At 48.0% G+C, this 19,991-nt stretch overlaps 1 protein-coding gene across 1 annotated transcript in view; it reads right to left on the bottom strand.

The window, feature by feature from the left end:
* Positions 1-8,539, bottom strand: part of LOC117059239 (G protein-activated inward rectifier potassium channel 1-like) — a 28,359-nt gene extending 19,820 nt beyond the window's left edge. The window contains exon 1 of the mRNA XM_033170843.1: positions 7,842-8,539. Within this exon, the coding sequence (XP_033026734.1) occupies positions 7,842-8,492 (651 nt within the window). The 5' untranslated portion in view covers positions 8,493-8,539. The remainder of the gene's footprint in view (positions 1-7,841) is intronic.
* Between the last annotated feature and the right edge of the window lie 11,452 nt (positions 8,540-19,991).

Here is a 19,991-nt window from a genome sequence, read left to right as displayed (position 1 = left end):
CACGTGGACCAGCAGCCAGCCTTCCTTATCGAAGATGGGGATGGCGAGAAGCCCGAAGGCGGGCGGCGTGATAAGCCTTATCTCCCGGCCGGGCTCGCTCAGTCGGCGGACGGAGCTGCTTCACTAATCAGGTGCGGGAGAAGCGGAGAGGCGCCGCCGCCGCCTGCGCTCAGCCACACGTGGCCCGGGGTGGAGGGAGCCCGATGGCGCGCCGCTCTCGCCCGGGGCTGAGTTGGGCCCTGCGAGGCTAGTAGGACCCGTCGGGGTTGTTGGGAGGCTGGGCAGGAGGTGGAGGGGTGGGGGCTCACAGAATACGCCTGGGCCCCACTGAGAAGTAGGCATGGGCGCAGCTGCCCTCCCCTAAACCAAGTCAATAAATAACAATACTTAAACCAAAAGCAGAAATTGTAGAAAGATAGATTTTCTGAGCACTTGGGGTCAAAAGGAAGATAAAACAACTGTTGAGACATTTCAGTCCAAAACTCCTCATGGCCCAAGGGGGCCCTCCCAAGCACAAAAAATTATTGAAAGTACTCAATTAATTGAGGTTCTGCCCTCCTCCCCCTTATGAAAGCTTGCTTCCCGCAGTGGGGGTATTTTTCACCTGTGATTTCCCAAAAAAGTTCAACAACTACTTTAGGGGGTGATCTAGAAAAAGCTCAACAACTTTGGCTGCCACCCCCCTAACAAAAATCCTGGCTACATCCATGAATCTGCGAGACAAGAGACAGAGGATGGTGACAGGTGACAGGTGAGTGTCCTGTCCCCCCCTAAATCCTGGCCACAGCCATGGAAGTAGGGGTGCCAACTTGAATAAAATAATGGGGGGGGGACAGGTAAGCCCTGCCCCGCATAATCACATGATGCGGCACCCAGACACCGTTTTAATGGCAATGAATGTCCATCACCTTTGGGGGGCCCAGCCCCCTCAAATATTTTATTGAGGGGGGCAGAATAAGGCCTTTGGAAGTTGGCTGCGGTGCTGAGAAGACTTGGAAGGAGAAAGCCCTAAGGAAGAGGGTCTGGCTGGCTTGCAGAAACACTATGCCTGGCACCCCCAAACTTGGCCTTCCAGATGTTTCGGGACTACGGTTCCCTTCATCCCTGATCACTCGTCCTGTTAGCTAGGGATGATGGGAGCTGTAGTCCCAAAACATCTGGAGGGCCGAATTTGGGGAAGCCTGCACTATGCATTACCATCTTAAATAATAATAATAATAATAATAATAATAATAATAATAATAATAATAATAATGAATAGCAATAAATGCTTGGAACAATATTAAAAATCTGGAAAGGACACCAGCACCAGAGTCTGAATCACCTCACTTCAATACCAGCTTGGGGCTTGCAACCCCTTCCTCTCTCAGAGGTCTGTTTAGCACCACCTCCTGTTTCCCACACAAACCTCTCCTGCCTTGCTCTCCATCAGCAGGTAGCTTCAAAGGTAGACAGCTTCTGGAGCTGGAGTTTCCACTGATCCATGGCTAACTCCAACTGTTGACAGCCTTGCAGCCTCCATGAATGTATTGAATCTCCTTTTGAAAGCTATCCAAGCTACTGGCTGTCGTCACCTCTTGCGGCAGCAGATTCCCACCAGTTTTGCAAGCCCTGAAGTGCTTCCTACGGTTATGTCCTGAACTCGACATCCACTTATTTTGTTGGGTGATCGCTAGTTCTTGGATAAGGAACAAGGAAGGGTGCGGGGGGGCGGATGATATCCACTTTCCCCATGCTGCCTCTGAGCATGCGCAAAGTAAAATCCCCCCTCAATGGCAGTATCACATGTTCACAATTGGAGACAGTGGTTTGAAGGCAGAGGTTGTACCCTGAATGGGTCCCAGTATATCTGTTTAATTTTTTTTTAATAGAAATTAAACCCTGCTTGCTTGATCATCCCAGATGTGTGGGGGCCAGCTATGGTAACACAGAGGTGGCAGAATGGCAACATAGACGTGCTCAGAAACACTCTTCACATAACCCACAACTAAACCCTAGCCAACCCTGAGGCTGAGCCCCATTTTGTATTAAGTCTCAGGGTTTCCAGAGTCCTCCTGGAACTGAGACTATGAGAAGGCACAGGTTCTGTTAAACTCTGGGGACTAGAGACTTGACTTTTTGAGATGAAATCAAAGCAGACATTTTCCAGGGGGCTCAAGTGTTGCGACAAGACAGCAGCAGCAGCTCTTTAGAAAGTAATGCACGCTGCCCCTTTTATGACCTTCAGAATCCAAGGCTGGCAGAAGTGCCAAGATGCCAGCTCTTAAGTGCTGGCTGCCAGGATGACCCACACGTTCCCCTTCTGTTGGTATGATCTGTCGAAAGCTTCCCATCGCTCAGCGGTCCAGCAGCGACTGCCTTTGATAGTCAAAAAGTGCCTGGGTTTTGGACTTGGGCCATGTCAGAGAACGGCTTGTTCCGCGGATGCAGGAACTTGCGAAGACAGCAGAGGAATGCGGGGCGACAGCTTGAGGCACTTCCTACTCCTGCGGCTGTGGCTCCAGCAGCAGGCTGAGCTCTTGCCAAGAGGAACAAGGGCTGGCTAGCCGCAGATTTCCCCTAAATGCCAGCCACCGGTGCAAGAACGAACCCCACAGCTAGTTTTGGATTTTGTGCGGCCGGATCAGCATTGTAGCAGAATAGCTAGGTTCTTGCTGGTGACGCCATAAGTGAGGCAGATCTGGGCTTACCTAGTATGTTACAGAGCATGCCAATTGCAGTTGGCATACCCTCCAACGTTTCTCCAATGAAAAAAGGGCTGTCCTATTCCATAATAATAATAATAATAATAATAATAATAATAATAATAAATTTATACTCCCCCCATCTGACTGGGTTGCCCCAGCCATCTTGGACGGCTTCCAACATACATAAAAACTCAATAAAACCTTACACATTTTTTTTAAAAAAACCTTCCTTATAAAGGGTTACCTACAGAGGTTGTATAGTTATTAGTTACTTATCTCCTTGGCTCTGGGGGTCGTATGACTCCATACCAGGCATAGGCAACCTCGGGCCTCCAGATGTTTTGGGACTACAATTCCCACCATCCCTGACCACTGGCCCTGTTAGCTAGGAATCATGGGAGTTGTAGTCCCAATAATCAGCTGAAAGAAGGAGATGGTAGCTCCATCTGTATCACACACACACTATATTCTTAGTGAAACCCTTTGGGAACTTGGGAGTAAATTTTTAATCTTTTCTGCTCCCTTTTCTTTTTCTTTTTGTACTGGTTTTACTATGCTGTGGTGTATACCTCTTTTACTTTACCAAATGAAAAAGAAGAAGAGTGATGCCTATAAAACAGGGGTAGGCAAACTAAGGCCCGGGGGCTGGATCCGGCCCAATCGCCTTCTCAATCCAGCCTGCGGACGGTCCAGGAATCAGCGTGTTTTTACATGAGTAGAATGTGTCCTTTTATTTAAAATGCATCTCTGGGTTGTTTGTGGGGACTGCCAGGTGTTTTTACATGAGTAGAATGTGTCCTTTTATTTAAAATGCATCTCTGGGTTATTTGTGGGACATAGGAATTCGTTCATCCCCCCCCCCCAAAAAATTATAGTCCGGCCCACCACATTGAGGGACAGTGGACCAGCCCACAGCTGAAAAAGGTTGCTGACCCCTGCTATAAAATGAAAGGATTCAATCAGGAATGAGGCTGGACTGCTAATTGTATTGGCTCTTAAAAATGAAGGCAAGGCGTGGGATTCCGACTCAGTGTAATCCTAACTGTATCTACTCAGAAGTAAGTTCTCTTGAATTAAACGAGTGTTACTCCCTGGAAAGTAGGGTTGGGGCTGCAGCCTAAGCCAGTTGCACATGGTTCCCACTGAAATAATAGACATTACCGATCAACATTTTATAGAATCGTAGAAATGTAGAGTTGGAAGGGAACCTGAGGATCATCTAGTCCAGCCCCATTGCAATGCAGGAATATGCAGCTGTCCCATACGGGGATAGAACCTGCAACCTTGGCATTATCAGCACTGTGCTCTAACCAACTGAGCTATTCAAATCAATGGGACTTAAGGGGTGACTAACTTTCCATTGATTTCTGGGGGGACCTAAGTACAGCTAAACTCAAGAGTGCACTCTCTGTGTATGTCTACCCAGCAGCAATCCCCACTTAGTTTGTTGAGATTTACTCCCAGGTAAGCATGCGTAGGATTGCAGCCTCGATCTGGATCATATCCATTATGTTTCCGAGAAAATATGCAACAGTGATTTTAAGGAGATCAAGAACAGCAACAGATTCTTAAGAAACGTGTTGAAAGGAAACATCAGATACTGTAAACCTGTGTGTTTTAATACAAACCCTAAAAAGCTGTATAGCAGGCATAGGCAAACGCGCCCCTCCAGGTGTTTTGGGACTACGACTCCCATCATCCCTAGCTAACAGGGCCAGTGGTCAGGGATGATGGGAGTTGTAGTCCCAAAACATCTGGAGGGCAAGTTAGCCTTTGCCTGCTGTATAGAATGACAAGGAAAGGAACTTGGTTTGTATTAATGAGAATGCCTGGCATTTTATTTGGAATAATAGTCTGGAATTTTTTTTGTCACCGGGCAAATCTTACTACCCAGTGATTTCTAAGTGGCATTATACACCCCCCCCCCGAAATTTAAAGAAGGGTATAGGATTGAGAAAAGAATATTGACAAAAACATTGTGGAAGAAAAGGGAAGATTGTTTTTCATATGTGGTGGAGATGTCCATGCAGAAATCTTATGGATTATTCATTTCGTGATAGGTTATAATCTCCTAGGTACTTTAGAGGCCCTGTTGTTGGGGGAATTTTTCAAGATTATGTAAAGGAGGGACTTTCAGGGCATTATTCAATATTTCCTGGTTGCAGCTAAAATATGATTGACGGGACTGTCTGGAAAGATGTTAAAATCCCCGAGGTGGAAACTAGGTTGTTGAGAATTTGGGATATTAGAGCTGCTAAGAAGGCAGCAAATTATGTTAAATTGAGAGAAGCTGGAGTTTTTGCCGATGCTTTTGTTGAAAACGGCATCTGCTTTATTGTCTTCCGAAAGGAGAACCTATCCCTGACAGGTTTTGGCTTTCAGTGATACAGTGTAGATTTAGTAAGAGTGAACACTTGGATTACAGTAAGAACAAAACAAGGCAATAACAGTAACAGACATGCAGTAGTATGTGGTTTATTTTTGCATGGAAGCATTTGCCTACATTGAAATGATATATTGTACACTGCTGAAAGCGGTCCTCGAAAAGGACCACCCTTTTGTTTTCTAAAAGTTGGAAGAGAGACGGAATGTAAGAACATAGGAATGCTTATTTAGGGTGAGACCTATCTATCATCTATCTATCTATCTTAAGGTTTTTTTCAGTGAATCCGGGGACACTTTTCAACTTCAATGGATTTTGTCAGGGGACGTCTGATAACCTTAATCTATCCAGTGCTTTTTTTCTGGGGGTACACATACTCCTAAACATTTTGTGAATCTGAGTTTGGCCTCATTGAGGGGCAGTATTTCAATATGAGTATGAAAATGAGAGTACCCCTAAACATTTTTTAAAAGAAAAAAAAACCACTCTATCATCTGTCTGTCTGTCTATCTATCTATCTATCTATCTATCTATCTATCTATCTATCTATCTGCAGTTATACCCCGGGTTGCGCACACCCCAGGTTGCGGACATTCGAGTTAAGAACGGCTGCAACCCGGAAGCGTTTATGGAGCGCGCACAACCCCCGGATGCGCAGAATGCTTCTGCGCACTTCACGCATGCGCAGAAGCGCTCAAATCGCGCTACTTCAGGGTTTTTCGGAGGGGCGTTTGTGTTACACATGCCCATGTTACGTAGTGCGATCCGGAACGGATCGCGTGCGTAACACGGGGTACCACTGTATCTATCTATCTATCTATCTATCTAATCTCCATCAAACCCTGCGCACTGTCTCTGATACAGAGGCTAGCCAGATGCCCTCTGGTAGCTTACAACCAGGGCAAAATGGAGACAGTCACCACCTACCATTTCCCTCTGGCTGGTCTCTAGGAGTGAATGCTAAGGCTTCACTTGCTAATTTCCTGCATTTATCTCGATTTCTGCCTGTGCTATTGACTATCTCAGCTTTCCATGAGCGTGAGCTTCTGTGTTTGTTATGCATGGCATGGCGGGGAGGAGCTGTGCTGCTCAGGATCTCACTTCTCAACCTCCTCCCTGTGTTTCTGTCGCTTGCCTTGCCTTATCTTGCACAACACCCCTTTCTACTCTCTCTCTCTCTCTCTCTCTCTCTCTCTCTCTGCTTTCCAAACACTCTGCTATGAGACCTCTTAGCCTCCTCTCCAGCATTCAGCCCTGGTGTTTGCCAGGCTCTCAACCTCACCCATATGAAAGAACCATCCTTCTTCTGAGCCTTCCCTGCAAAGCAACTGTGACCTTTCCCCACTGACTTGTAATCCTGAGAAAGGACTTCACTGGCAATTTCCCTCCCCAAAGCAGTTTCAGCTCAGTTCCCCCCTCCCCCAATGGACCAACACATCAGATTTTCATATGATTCCCTCCACCTCTGGCTTGCTGCTGTCTTGACCATTGCATCATGGTGACTCTGGGTTCAAAGTGGTGATCTTTCCTGCATAAACAGATGGTCCTTGATGGCATCTGGAACCAACCTGTTTTCTCCAACCGTGTGATGGATTGGTGAGGTCAACGGTTGGCCATTTACTAAGCAGTGCGCTAGGCAGGGGCAGGTGCCGGCCAAGGTTGCTTGGTAGAATAATAGAATTGCAGAGTTGGAAGCGACCACGAGGGTCATCTAGTCCAACCCCCTGCAATGCCCAACCTGGGGCTCGAACCCACGACCCTGAGATTCAGAGTCTCATGCTCTACTGACTGAGCTAAACCCAGCTAAGTAGGAAGCTGAGGTCATTTGCATAGGCTTACAATATGCTTTTGCATTTAGCTTGATTTCTCATGTTTCAGGATGGGCGTTGAAAATACGCTCCTGGGTTGAGCTCTCCCTCAGATGGAGCCATGCACAAATCCAATTGCAGCCCGGGGGGGGGGGGGATTCACCAGCAAATCATCCTGGTTTTTCTTTTATTTGTTTGTTTGCTAACAAAATAGATTTGCCCACTCGGGAGCAATGTTGTCTGGGCCTCTAACGCAAACATGCTTCCAAAATTCCAAATTGCTTATCTTCTCGTTTGATTCGCCACCCACACCCACTTCCTTACACAAAATTGATTTTGAGATTATTGTTTTTAAGGGATGTGGGGTGGTGGGGGTGGTGGGGAGAGGAAGATGTGAAGATACTGAATTTAAGAAACTGTTTGCAATCTGACCCTAGGCTTTCCTACCTGGGAGAATACCGGTAATCCCACCGAACGCAAGGAGGGCTTACTCCAAACCTTCAGGTTTAAATGTCTCCTTAATCTGAAAAGAATTGTGCAAAATCTCCAGCACATGACACAGGATAAACCATTTTGGAATCCTCTTTGGTGCCTTTGCCACAAACTCCCAATCCTACCTGCCCACCCTCCTTGGAACCTTGTTTTTCCTCTCTCTCTTCAGTGCCTGCTAGTATGCATCTTTTACAAGGCAACTTTCACCCACAAAGGCCTTTGTATTGTGCTCACAGTAAGCTCATCACACGATTCTTAATGTTCCCATTTCACAGACGAGGCAACTGAGACCGAGGGGCTTCCACGAGCCCAGAAGGCATGGGCCCAGGAGCCCAGAAGCGAGATTTGAATCTAGGCCTCTCCCACATCGAAATCCAGCTCTCTAAGCTTCCCGGGATGTGAGTGCGCAGCAAGGATCCCACCCCACCCTCTTCCCTGTGAAGCTGGAATCCCATCAAGGAAATGACTCACCTTGATAAGTTTGCAGCGGATCTGGGCTGAGACCATGTGGCTGTTGCGCAGGTTCCCCACGCGGAACATGAGGCACAGCTTCCCGTCTCGCTTGGAGATGACCGCGGCGCGGCTAAACATGAGGGTCTCGGCCCTCTTCTTGGGCTGGGACATCTTGATGAACATGCAGCCAATGAGGAAGGCGTCCACCACGGAGCCCAGCAGGGACTGGAAGAGGAAGAGCACGATGCCCTCGGGGCAGCGCTCGGTGATGTAGCGGTGCCCGTAGCCGATGGTCGCCTCCGTCTCGATGAAGAAGAGGAAGGCCGAGGGGAAGTTGTAGACATTGGCCACGCAGGGGTTGTGCCCGGGGCTGTGCCCGTGGTGCATGTCCAGGTCTCCCCGCAAGTAGGCGATCCCCCACCACATGGAGGCCATGACCAGCCAGGCCACCGTGTAGGTCAACAGGAAGATGAGCAGGTTCCAGCGCCACTTGAGGTCCACCAGGGTGGTGAAGAGGTCCGTCAGGTAGCGGCTGTTCTCGCTGCCCAGGTTGCCGTGCTGGACGTTGCAGCGGCCGTTCTTGTCCACAAAGCGCTGGCGCTTCCGCCGCGCAGACGTGCCCACCACGGCCTGGTATTCGTCGCCGAACTTCCTCCGCACCACCGACATTCTGGTGGCGAGGAGGAGAGCTTGCCCTGTTGGCTCGGCACGTCCTCCTCACCTGCACCGGAGAGCAAAAATCGGGCTAGAAGTCTCCGCTGCACACCCGGGACTTCGGCTTGTCTCCTCTTTTCTGGATTATAATCTCGGTTTGCTTGGAAGCCGGCTTGCTCAGTGCATGGTCTGGGCTGAGGTTGGCAGGTCTCTGGGCTGGTGTTGGCGGGGAACCCGCTTTCTGTGAGCTGGTTCTGGACCTGTAAGCCGTGCTGGGTAGCAGAAGCTGGACCCTGATAGCCAGACAAGAGACCCTGAGTTGAGTTGACTGCTTAGGTGGTCACTTGTATGCTGGTCATGACAGATGCCAGGATGCTGGCTGAATTTGGGTGGTCCGTTTGCACGCGGGGGGTGGTGGTTCCTCGCTGGCTGCGGGTGGCAGCACCAAGGTCCAGGTTGGCAGGGTCACCCCGGGGGTTTGGATGGGCACTGATTCTACCAGCAGGAACCGATTTCGACTTCTGCAGACCTTTCTGCCGCTGCTGGCGAGGGTCCTCTCCGGGTCTCTCTTGGGGGACGATGAGAACTGGCCACACGCACACGTGGCTTCACTGCCACTGGGTTGGGATGTGTGGTCAGCACGGGCTGCCCTCGAGGGATCCTCGGCTGGATCCGCAGCTGGACCCTTTTGTTTTAAACGGGAAAAGCAGCCCCGCCCCCCTGGAAGCGGTCCCTGCCCTCCGGGGGCCTGCGCCCCGCTCCGGGAACCTGCCCCGTCGTCCCGCCACCTACCTTGGAGGGAACTCGCCACTCTCTTGGCAAAGGACGGAATCTCCCCGACGCGTTGGGAGCGGCGTCTCCTTTTGCAGGGGCGGGTGGGCGAGCGCAGCAGGCTGCCGCCTTGGATCCCGCGGGCTTTTGCTGCCTGGGCAGCGGCGATCCGGAGGGATGGAGAAAAGGGAAGAAGGAAGGAGAAGAGGATTTGCAGAGTCCTCCCTCCACCCCTCTTTCTGCCACCCCCACCTTTTCCCTTTCTTCTCTCCAAGCTGCTACCCCCAGCGCGCTGGGATCAGGAAACTTAAACCTCTGCGGAGGTCCTTAATTCTCCAGCGTATCCAGAAACTGGGCTGCTGTTGCTGCGGCGGCGAGGGCGAGCAGGCGGGCTAGCAGCTTGGAGGCGGCTGCTCGGGAGAAGTCCCAGGTTTTTTTGCCAAACGTGCAGGAAAGCGGAGCGGGCGGAGAGGGTGTCGCCGCGACGCCGCCTAGCGGCCGCAGGAACAACTGCAACTTTCCTCTCCGCGCGCCTCTCCCGGAGGCTCCTGCGCGCAACGAGCAGAGTCTGCCCGCGTCCCGGTCTTTGCGGGTCCCCCGAGCTGGGGAAAGGCCCCCCCCCCGGGGATGGTGCCGCCGGCAGCTGCCGCTGCAAGAAGCCGCCGGCTGAGCTCGGGAGGCGGGCACTTACAGCGGGGAGTGGCTCAAGTCCCGCGTAAGAAAGGGGTCGAGAGGAGTTGGAAGGAATTAATTCGGATTGAGGTCTCTCTCTCTCTCTCCGCAGACGCAGAGCAGCGGAGACTGACGCCTGGGCTGGTGAGGTGAGAGGGGGTGGGACCCGGGGCTCCTCCCATTTCCTCCAGATTCCCCCCCCCCCAAAGGGGCTTCCCCCAAAAGAAGGAAAGATTGATGGGAGGTGGAGGTCGTGCCGGGGGATAAAGATGTCCAGACTGAATGGGAGACCCAACGGTCTCAGCCTCGCGAGGGAGTGTCTCTGAGCATGAGCAGAGAGAGTGACTTCCCTCATCGCTAAGCGCCTCTCAGGGAGAGCAGCACTTCTGGAAACGAGTGGAAGGGCTCTTGCCCGAGGGGGCATCCGGGATAACCGCTTTGTTGAAGCAAAGAGAGTCGGGGTCTGCTTCGTAACGGGAGCGGGAGCCTCGCGTAGGGGTATGTAGAGCTGGGACGGGACTTTGCAGGTCTCCTCGTCCGCCCCTTTGCTCAATGCAGGGTCTGCATGCAGGATATACGTAGTTGCAACAGGTCCTTGACAGACGCCCGTCTCGCCTCTGCTTAAAACAGCAAAGGAGAACCTCCCACCTCCTGAGGCAGGCTGTTCCGCTGTCAAACTGCTCTTACCATTAGGAATGTGCGTCACCTTGAGTTGGAAGACTCAGGGCTGGATATACAGTACTGTACTCTAGAAAAATAATACACAAGGAAACCTGGCATTCTTTTCCCAAAGGTGTTCTGGAAGCCCACAAACGTGGGAAAACATTGGCAGCTCCCCCCCCCTCTCTCTCGCCATTTGTCCCCCAGCCACTTGTATTTTCCAGCATACTGCTTCTGAACATGCAGGTTCTATTTAGCCAGCATGCCCAGAAGTGGCTGGGGAATAGACTTCTCTTCCGTCAGTTCCTCGAATCCCCTTTGAAACCACTCTTAAGCTGCTGGCTGTCGCGGCAATGGATTCCACTGGCTGTCGCGGCAATGGATTCCACAAGTTAACACTCTGGCAAAGAAGCGCTTTCTTTTGTAAATCAAACACATGAAAGCAGGGTTTTCAAAGAGGCTTTGAACTCTGGCACATCTTTCTATAATTTATCATATTGGCAGCCCACTTCCCTACTTTAAAGCATGCCAACATAGAGCATTAACCAGCTGATCTTTATGAAGTCTTGCTTGGGGCTGCGCTGGGGAAATGGTGCAACTCCATTGTTTATTGCAAGTTTACACCTCCCTTTCCCAGCTCTTAGAGATGGCTCCAGAGTGCTATTTTTATAAGTTAATTGTTAGTATCTTTGCTGCACTTTTCTGTTTTAATAAAAAAATGCGCTGGATTCTGTATCTCTTCCATTTTGGCCCAAAAGAGTGAGCTTAGGCATTGCATGCAGTGCAGGCGTAACCTGGCCTCGTGCCATAGGGCCTATTCCATCTCTGCCAATGCATGTTCCCAAACTCACACAGCTAAAGCTGAACTTGCAAGGGCCATTTGCTGGGGAGAACTCACAGGCCAGCAAGTGTGGTTAGCACCCGGGCTCTCCAGTTCTCTTTTGCAAATGCCCCTCCCAATGTCATTCCCAGTCCCCAGCCACTTTAGGAACCTGTCTCGGAGCAAGAAATTGAAAGGGCATTTGCAGGGCGGAGGATCAGCGTGGGTGGGAGGGGTTAAGCATTTGCTTGGGAGAATCGGCAGGGGCGGGGAGGGGTTAAGCATCTTCTTTCTGTCTGATTCCCACCCACCCATGCAAGTTGGTGACCCCACGTTTTCCTGGTAGCTGGTTGTTGTTGTCCCCCCCCCCTAAACACACGCTAAAGGCCAAAATGGAAAAGTCTGGACTAAATCAATGAGGTAGGAGAGGGAACCGGTAGCACGAATTACTGTGGGAGGGAGACAAATGGTAGGTACCTGGTCTGCTTCCCCTCATTCGCTGTGATTCAGTGGATGTAAATTGCTTTTGAGCGTTGTAAACAGAAGAGTGGCTCATCAATGTTATGGCTACCTGGATAATGTCTGTCTGGGCATACTGTCCCATTTTCATGCCTCCGTGACATAAACGTGCAAGCTTATGCTTTTGGGGTCGAAAGAGAGTTTACAGCCACCAGGCCCATGAAACAAACTTGCTCAGAATCGAGCTATTATTCTGGCACTGTCTTTTGCTGTGACTTTAGTTATTTCTCTTGCCATATGTTGGGAGGGCAGGAAACACAGCCCCTCCTTTTCCCTCAGCCTAAAACTGTAAAATCAGATCTTAATTAATATTCAATACTCCCCCCCCATTAAACCCCACACTCACCTCCCCCAAAATACTGTTCCTGATTGCCAGCCAGAGAGGTCCCTGGAGTGTGGAATCGGCTAGGATTCCCAGCGACGCTTTTCAATCTAATTTCTTTGCAAATCAAGCTGGTTCCTCTCTAGAGGGAACGCTATATAACAGGCAAGGATCAGATGAATTGTAAGGAACCGAACATGCTGAGAACCGGAGGCTTTCTGCTGTCAAGCTCTCCGAAAAGTGCCTTGCCATTTTGGGACTCACGTCCCCTTTTGTGGAGTGCTCAATTCAAACCAGAGCACTTTCTGGAGCCAGAGGTGTGGGGCAGAAGTTAGACAAAGGAGATGCACGTCTCATTAGAGCCGAGTTGCACTGTGGCTTCCACCTACGGTATCCTTTGTGCTCTTCCACACGCTCAATTACTTGGCGCCAACATCTGTCAATTTCCTAATCAGAAGAACAGCTTGGATACAGGTGACAAGGCTGCAAAGCTCGTTCCTGCCTCCGCTCTTCATCTGCCCTCTGCCACCTTTCCATTTTAGCTCCCAGGGAGTGTTTTTTTGCTTCCCGTCAACACCTGTTCTTATCTGCCCCTTTGAGCATCTCCTCCTGATTTGCACCAGAGTTTTCCGGATCAAAATTGAGGAAAGCAAAAGCGAGGGGCCTCAAGCTTGCTTCTGCCCGAAAAGCAATGCCTTCATCCCGTCAGTGTGTGGAGTCCTTTGCATTTGCCCAGGAACAAGTGAAGGCTCTCCCTGCCCCACCCCCCTGCTCCAGAGCACTCTTATTATTTTGCATATTCCAGGCCTGAGACTTAACATTGAGAAGAGGACCCATGGGCTTAGCCAGGATTTATGTTGCTTTGGGCAGCCTTTATGTTAGAAGGGGCAGAACCTCAGTTAAGTACAGTGGTACCTTGGTTCTCAAACGCCTTGGTACTCAAAACACCTTGGTTCCCAAACCCCTTGGTTCTCAAATGCCAAAAACCCAGAAGTGTTCCGGTTTTTGAATGTTTTTTGGAAGCCGAACGTCCGATGCGGCTGTTGGCTATTGTTTCTGGGGCGCCTGCACCAATCAGAAGCCTTGTCTTGGTTTTCAATGTGGTATAGTGGTTAAGAGCGGTAGACTCGTAATCTGGGGAACCGGGTTCGCGTCTCCGCTCCTCCATATGCAGCTGCTGGGTGAACTTGGGCTAGTCACACTTCTTTGAAGTCTCTCAGCCCCACTCACCTCACAGAGTGTTTGTTGTGGGGGAGTAAGGGAAAGGAGAATGTTAGCCGCTTTGAGACTCCTTCGGGTAGTGAAAAGCGGGATATCAAATCCAAACTCTTCTTCTTCTTCTTCTTCTTCTTCTTCTTCTTCTTCTTCTTCTAACATTTCGGAACCCAGTTCAACTACAGATTGATTGATTGATTGATTGTGTGATTGCGGAAATGGATAAAAGCCCCTCATCCAAACAATGACTATCATCAGCGCAGGTAAGGAAAAAAAATAATTTTAATTTTTATCATCTACAATGCTGTCTCATTTATTTTATAGTACAGTACATTGATTATTTTCATTTGATGGATCAATGGTCTCGTTAGATAGTAAAATTCATGTTAAATTGCTGTTTTAGGGGTTGTTTTTAAAAGTCTGGAACGGATTAGTCCGTTTTGCATTACTTTCTATGGGAAAGCATGCTTTGGTTTGGGAACGCTTTGGTTTTGGAACGGATTCCTGGAACAGATTAAGTTTGAGAACCAAGGTACCACTGTATATATTTTTTATAATAATCTTCATTAGTTTTCAATTACAATCCAGTAATAGCCTCTTTATAACAATACCAATTTATAATACAGTTATTAATACTAATCGTTCAAATACCAAATTATATAATTTAGATAAAGTGCCCCCCCCCCGCGTGCTAGAATTGATGGTTTGACAGTTTCCTTTCTTTCCTTTCTTTCTTTCTGTGTTCTGAAATCTTATTAATTTCAATTACATTCTGGTCATAATAACAATCCCTTATACAACAACTGCAATATTAATAACTTCTATTCGTGTTGACACATTAAATAGTTAAGTATTTTTATTAATTTGCTTGATTGGAAGGGTGGACCAATTAAATAAAGAGTTGACTTTCTCTGTGTTGGAAAGGAACATGGTTTAAATTGTGAGTCACTGTTCAATGCAATTCAGCGGGACGCCAGTGTATCTGCTTAAAGAGGAAGGAAGAAGGGAAATTAAGGCTTCCTAACCTAGATCAATTCTCTGTTGATGAGAATTGGAAAGAAATAAACTAAGAGCACATCGTATAGAGCTGAACACCATGTCCTGAAATAATAAACAGCAGAAATCAAATGCTGAACAGCTGCAAATATGTACAGGGCATCATTTTTAGTTTTTTTCATCAGTGGTCACAAGAGAATAGTTCCTCCAAAATGTTGCAAGGTTATGGTTTTCATTTTGGTGGATGTCGTTTTCTTCCTCCAGTTTTAATATTTCATTTTTGCATTTTATTAAAGTGTAAGTCTGTCTGGACATAATAATGAAAACCACTTTGTTTGGGGGCGATTGCAATAATAATAATAATATCTGGTCTGAAACTCAAGCTCTTGTAACTCAACCTCGTGTTTCCTGAATACGCCCAGCAGATTCTTAGAAGGTGATTAACTGCAATTAATCCAGAATGCGGCAGCTAGACTGGTGACTGGGAGTGGCTGCTGGGACCACATAACACTGGTCCTGAGAGATCTACATTGGCTCCCAGTACATTTCTGAGGACAATTCAAAGTGTTGGTGTTGACCTTTAAAGCCCTAAATGGCCTCGGTCCTGTATACCTGAAGGAGCGTCTCCACCCCCATCATTCAGCCCAGACACTGAGGTCCAGCTCTGAGGGCCTTCTGGTGGTTCCCTCACTGCGAGAAGCAAAGCTGCAGGGAACCAGGCCGAGGGCCTTCTCGGTAGTGGCGCCCGCCCTGTGGAACGCCCTCCCATCAGAGGTCAAGGAGATAAACAACTACCTGACATTCAGAAAATACCTGAAGGCAGCCCTGTTTAGGGAAGTTTTTAATCTGTGACATTTTAATGTATTTTAATATTTGTTGGAAGCTGCCCAGAGGGGCTGGGGAGACCCAGCCAGATGGGCGGGGTACAAATTAATAATAATAATAATAATAATAATAATAATTCAAATGCAGCACAATTAATACAAGTCAACCTGATGACACCAAGCGGCCAAATTTCCTTGCACAGAGGTTTCCTGATACCCGCTCACGTGGGCCCCCAAACCAGAAATAAATGGCAAACTGCCCATTTAAAATTCCCACCCAAATTATCACCCAAGCCTTCATGATAACTTTAAACTGCTTAGAGGTTTGACTACGATCAAGCGGCATGTAAATTTTGTTAAATAAAAAGAAAGAACTGTCGGGACACGCTGGGGGGTGTGGGGAACCACAGCCCCAGGACTGAGACAAACGTCTCAAGGCGTCTTCCTTGTGGAGCACAGGACGTTCATAAATCTTCAATCCCGGCACGCAGCAGCAACACATATCCAAAGATATATGCACACTCAAACAGCAGAGTAAAGCAGGAACGCTGTGGCTCTGAGGTGTGGCATTCTAAGTAATTTATTAAGCAATATATACAGGACAAAAAAAAATCATGGCATCCTCTCACATCTTCTCCAAGTACAAAAGTATAATACAGCGTAAACCATAAAATCCCAAGAGAAGATAGAACAGTCTTTATGTATGCCACAACAGCAGCAAGAATCTTATTGGCAAAAAACTGGAAGACCGAAGAAATACCAACGATAGAAGAATGGCAGATGAAAATGATGGACTATATGGAGCTTGCTGAACTGACCGGGAAACTCCGAGACCAGAGGGACGACGCGGTGGAGAAAGATTGGAAGAAATTTAAAGTATATTTAAAGAATCATGTTAAGATTAGTATTTAAAATAAGCAGGAAGAATAGATAGGCAGCAGATACAGAAGTTAGATAAGATGTAGTAATAGATGAAGTAATGTTAAGGTTCTTAAACAAGAGAAGATGATTCGTGTATTAATATGAGAATATAAAAAGGTAAAGAAATTACTAAAGATGATTTATAAGGAAAGCAGACGGAGAGGATGTGAGGAAGTCAACTCACAATGTTACAAAGAAGGATAGATAGGTTTAAATAAGTGTTTTTATTAATTTTTCTTTTGTTTTGTATTTTGATGTGATGTTTTTATGGTTTGTATTGTATTGTTTATGTTTTGTTAAAAATCAATAAATTTTTGAAAGAAAAAAAAAGTACAGCGGAAGAGATAGAACTGGCTTCCGTTCTCATGCTTTCCAAACATGGAATGTAAACACAGACATGTGATGTAACAATCACACATCCAGCGACGGGAGAATGAAATATGCTGACATCAACTGCGAAAACTGATTTCATATATATTGGTAATCTAAAAGCTGGAATACTTTAAATTCCCGCAAATGCCAATGCTTGTTGTTTAAGGACATGATTGGTTAGAACTTGGGCCGCAGTCCTAGCCCTTCTTAAATTCTGTAGGACTTACTTCTGAGTAGGCTAGGTAAGGATGTTGCACTGTTAGTTCTTCATGTTTCCCTGTTCCTGGTGTTGCTGGATTTGCTTGAGATTTTGGACCACCTTCGCACAAGATAATTTGCTATGGGCACCTCCATGCAGGAAAACCCACATCGCACCATGGCAAACATATTATCCCATAGCTGTTGTGCAGGGAACCATGCTGTTCAAAGTGACCCTGGCGCTTGTGGATATTAGGGAGCTCACAGCTCAAAGGAGCAAGAGCACCCCTGAGCACCCCCTTAAAAATACTTGTGTCAGGTAAACCAGTTGTTGTTGTTCAGTCGTTCAGTCGTGTCCGACTCTTCGTGACCCCATGGACCAGAGCACGCCAGGCACGCCTATCCTTCACTGCCTCTCGCAGTTTGGCCAAACTCATGTTAGTAGCTTCGAGAACCTTAAAAATGAGCAAGGAAGCATGAGCTGTACTGTGGTCTTTCTGACTGCTGATTATTCATTCATTTACTCTGCCAGTCACAGGTAAAAGGTAAAGGACCCCTGGGCGGTTAAGTCCAGTCAAAGGCAACTATGGGGTTGTGGCGCTCATCTCGCTTTCAGGCCGGCGTTTGTCCACAGACAGCTTTCCGGCTCATGTGGCCAGCAGAACTAAACCGCTTCTGCCGCAACAGAACACCGTGACGGAAACCAGAGCTCACGGAAATGCCATTTACCTTCCCGCCGCAGTGGTACCTATTTATCTACTTGCACTGGCACACTTTCGAACTGCTCGGTTGCCAGGAGCTGGGACAGAGCAATGGGAGCTCACTTCACCACAGGGAATCGAACTGCCAACCTTCTGATTGGCAAGCCCAAGAGGCTCAGTGGTTTAGACCACATCGCCACCCGTGCCCCATCGCACAATCAAAATTAACCTATTATTCTAGAAGACCCATATGGCAGACAAGCAGGTTTCTTGAAAGATGGCTCTTATTTGCAGTGTTTTGGAATGGTCAGTCTCAAGACAATCTTTGACCATAATCTATTCTTCGTCTCTCTCCCCCCCCCCGGTTTACTTGTTTATTGTGTGTATTGTGTCCCTGTTGTTCATTCTCGAACTTGGTGTAATTTGATTGTAAGGGTAATAAATGTTTTAAAGACATGGATAATAATGAAGAAACCAAAACAGGACATAAACAGAGAGGCAATGTAAGTGGAACAGCACTTAGCCTGTGTGTTGAGATCAGCTTTGAAGTCCCTCTTATTCTCACCCATAAGGTCAATTAGGCTTGTGATCATGAGAGGAGGAGTGGCTTTTCAGCAGTGCCTCCACCTCTATGAAATTAAACTACTGCAGTTTGATTGGCCTCTTTGATCTGTATTTTTTTTTTTTTTAGAAACAGGCTTTTAAAAAAACCATCTATTCCTGCTTCTCTTTCTTGATAGCTTTGCAGCCTGCAAGCCCACATAAGGCTTTGAAGGTTAAAACCAGCGGCAAGGATTGACCGTGGAAATGTGGTGGGAAGCAGAGCACCATAGTTAGCGCATTTTCCCGTGATGCTTTTTTGCTTTAAAAAATTAGGCAAAAATTGGGTGTCATCTTATACACAGATAGTGAATGCAGTGGGGGGGGGGACACGTGCGATTGATGGCAGCAGCAAGCAGGAGATTGGCAGCGGCGATTGGGCGGTTGATTGGTGGCTGCGGCAAGGCCTGCTGGCGATTGGCTGTGGCTGCAGCAATTGGGCAGGCGATTGGCAGCTACGGCAAGTAGGCGGGTGGGCTGTTGGTGGCGGCAAGCAGGCAGACAATTGGTGGCGGCGGCAAGGCGTGCGATCGGCAGTGGCTGTGGCAAGCGATTGGCAGTGGCGGGCAGGCGGGTGAGCAATTGGCAGAAGTGACCTTCCCCCACCCCCCAAAAAAGCTAAACAACTTAATTTCTTAATTTTGGGTAAAAAATAATAATAGGGGCCATCTTATACACAGAAAAATATGGTCTTTATTATGTAGGCAATTTATATACTGATAAATTACAATTTTCTCTAAGCAGTGTACAAGAAACACAGTGCAATGCAAATAATAGTTGCATTAAACTATAAAGGCTGGTTCCTGGCCTTGTTCCACTGAGGCATTGTGGGAAAGTAAAATGGTAGCCCCCAGCAAGGGACCAGAAGCCACCATTGAAAACTCATTTCCCTGCATTGTGTGCCAGAAGAAGAAGAAGCATGAAAAGGGTGGAGGAGAGGTTGACTGCTTGCAGACACAGTCTCCGGTTACTGGGGAAAAGCCCTGGAGAGGAGGGGACTTCGATGGCTGGGAGGAGGTGAGGACTTTCAGTCTTGGCAACTGATGCATGGGGCAAGACCTACTGGAGAGGAGTTGCTGCCCTCATTAGGCCTGACACTCAGTCGATTGTGCTTTTGCTCATAAAGAGTTAACTCCAGCTTTGAGCAGTGTGATTTACTGATGGCTTGCTCTTGGACACAAAGATACTGAGCAATGGACCACCCCATCACCAAAGCACCTGTTGCCGTTTGCTGCCTCTTGTTGCCACCGTCAGAAGGCAGGTCCTCTTTACACTCTGAAGCTGGCTCTGGTGATGTGTCTCATATGCATAGGCTTTGGCACAATTTGGCTACTTTTTCGATCCGTTTTGCATATGGAGGGTGTTTGGAGAGAAGCAAGCCTAAAATGCAAGGCTGCAACAAGCAGACTCCACTGAGCAGGGGCGATTTCCCATCCTTCTGGGATCAGCCTTCCCTCTCTAAGCTGCATCCACATGGCTGTCTTTCCCAGTGGGAGAAATCCAGCTTTTTAATCCTCCGCTTGGCTCCAGAACTGTTCTGCCTCCTTTCCTGCCATCGGTTGCTTGGCTGTTATCTCTGGCATGCAAGTTAAGCATCAGGATGACAACCAAACCAGCATCCTTTTGATTGTGTAAGCGAACCCTGGGCAGAGAAGCGAGGTTTTGGTTTAGGAACAAGCTACTAACATGCGGCAAGGGAATCTCGCGGCCGGGATTCGGCAGGGATCTTCTCCCCTTACCTTCGAATTGTCATTTGTCAAGCACCGACCCGACGAATAAAAAGAAATGTTTCCTCCTCTCTTTCCTGGTGAGCGTGCTGTCCATCTGAATAAGAACCATGACAATGGGGGGGGGGGAGAGAAGCAGGGGTACTGGGAAAAGGAGTGGAAGACAAATGGAGAACAATGGTCACCTCTGATCTCA

Source organism: Lacerta agilis, chromosome 14 (genome assembly GCF_009819535.1).
Source record: "Lacerta agilis isolate rLacAgi1 chromosome 14, rLacAgi1.pri, whole genome shotgun sequence".
Lineage (NCBI taxonomy): Eukaryota > Metazoa > Chordata > Lepidosauria > Squamata > Lacertidae > Lacerta > Lacerta agilis.
Note: the sequence above shows the minus strand (reverse complement) of the source record. Positions and strands in the feature narration are given on the sequence as shown.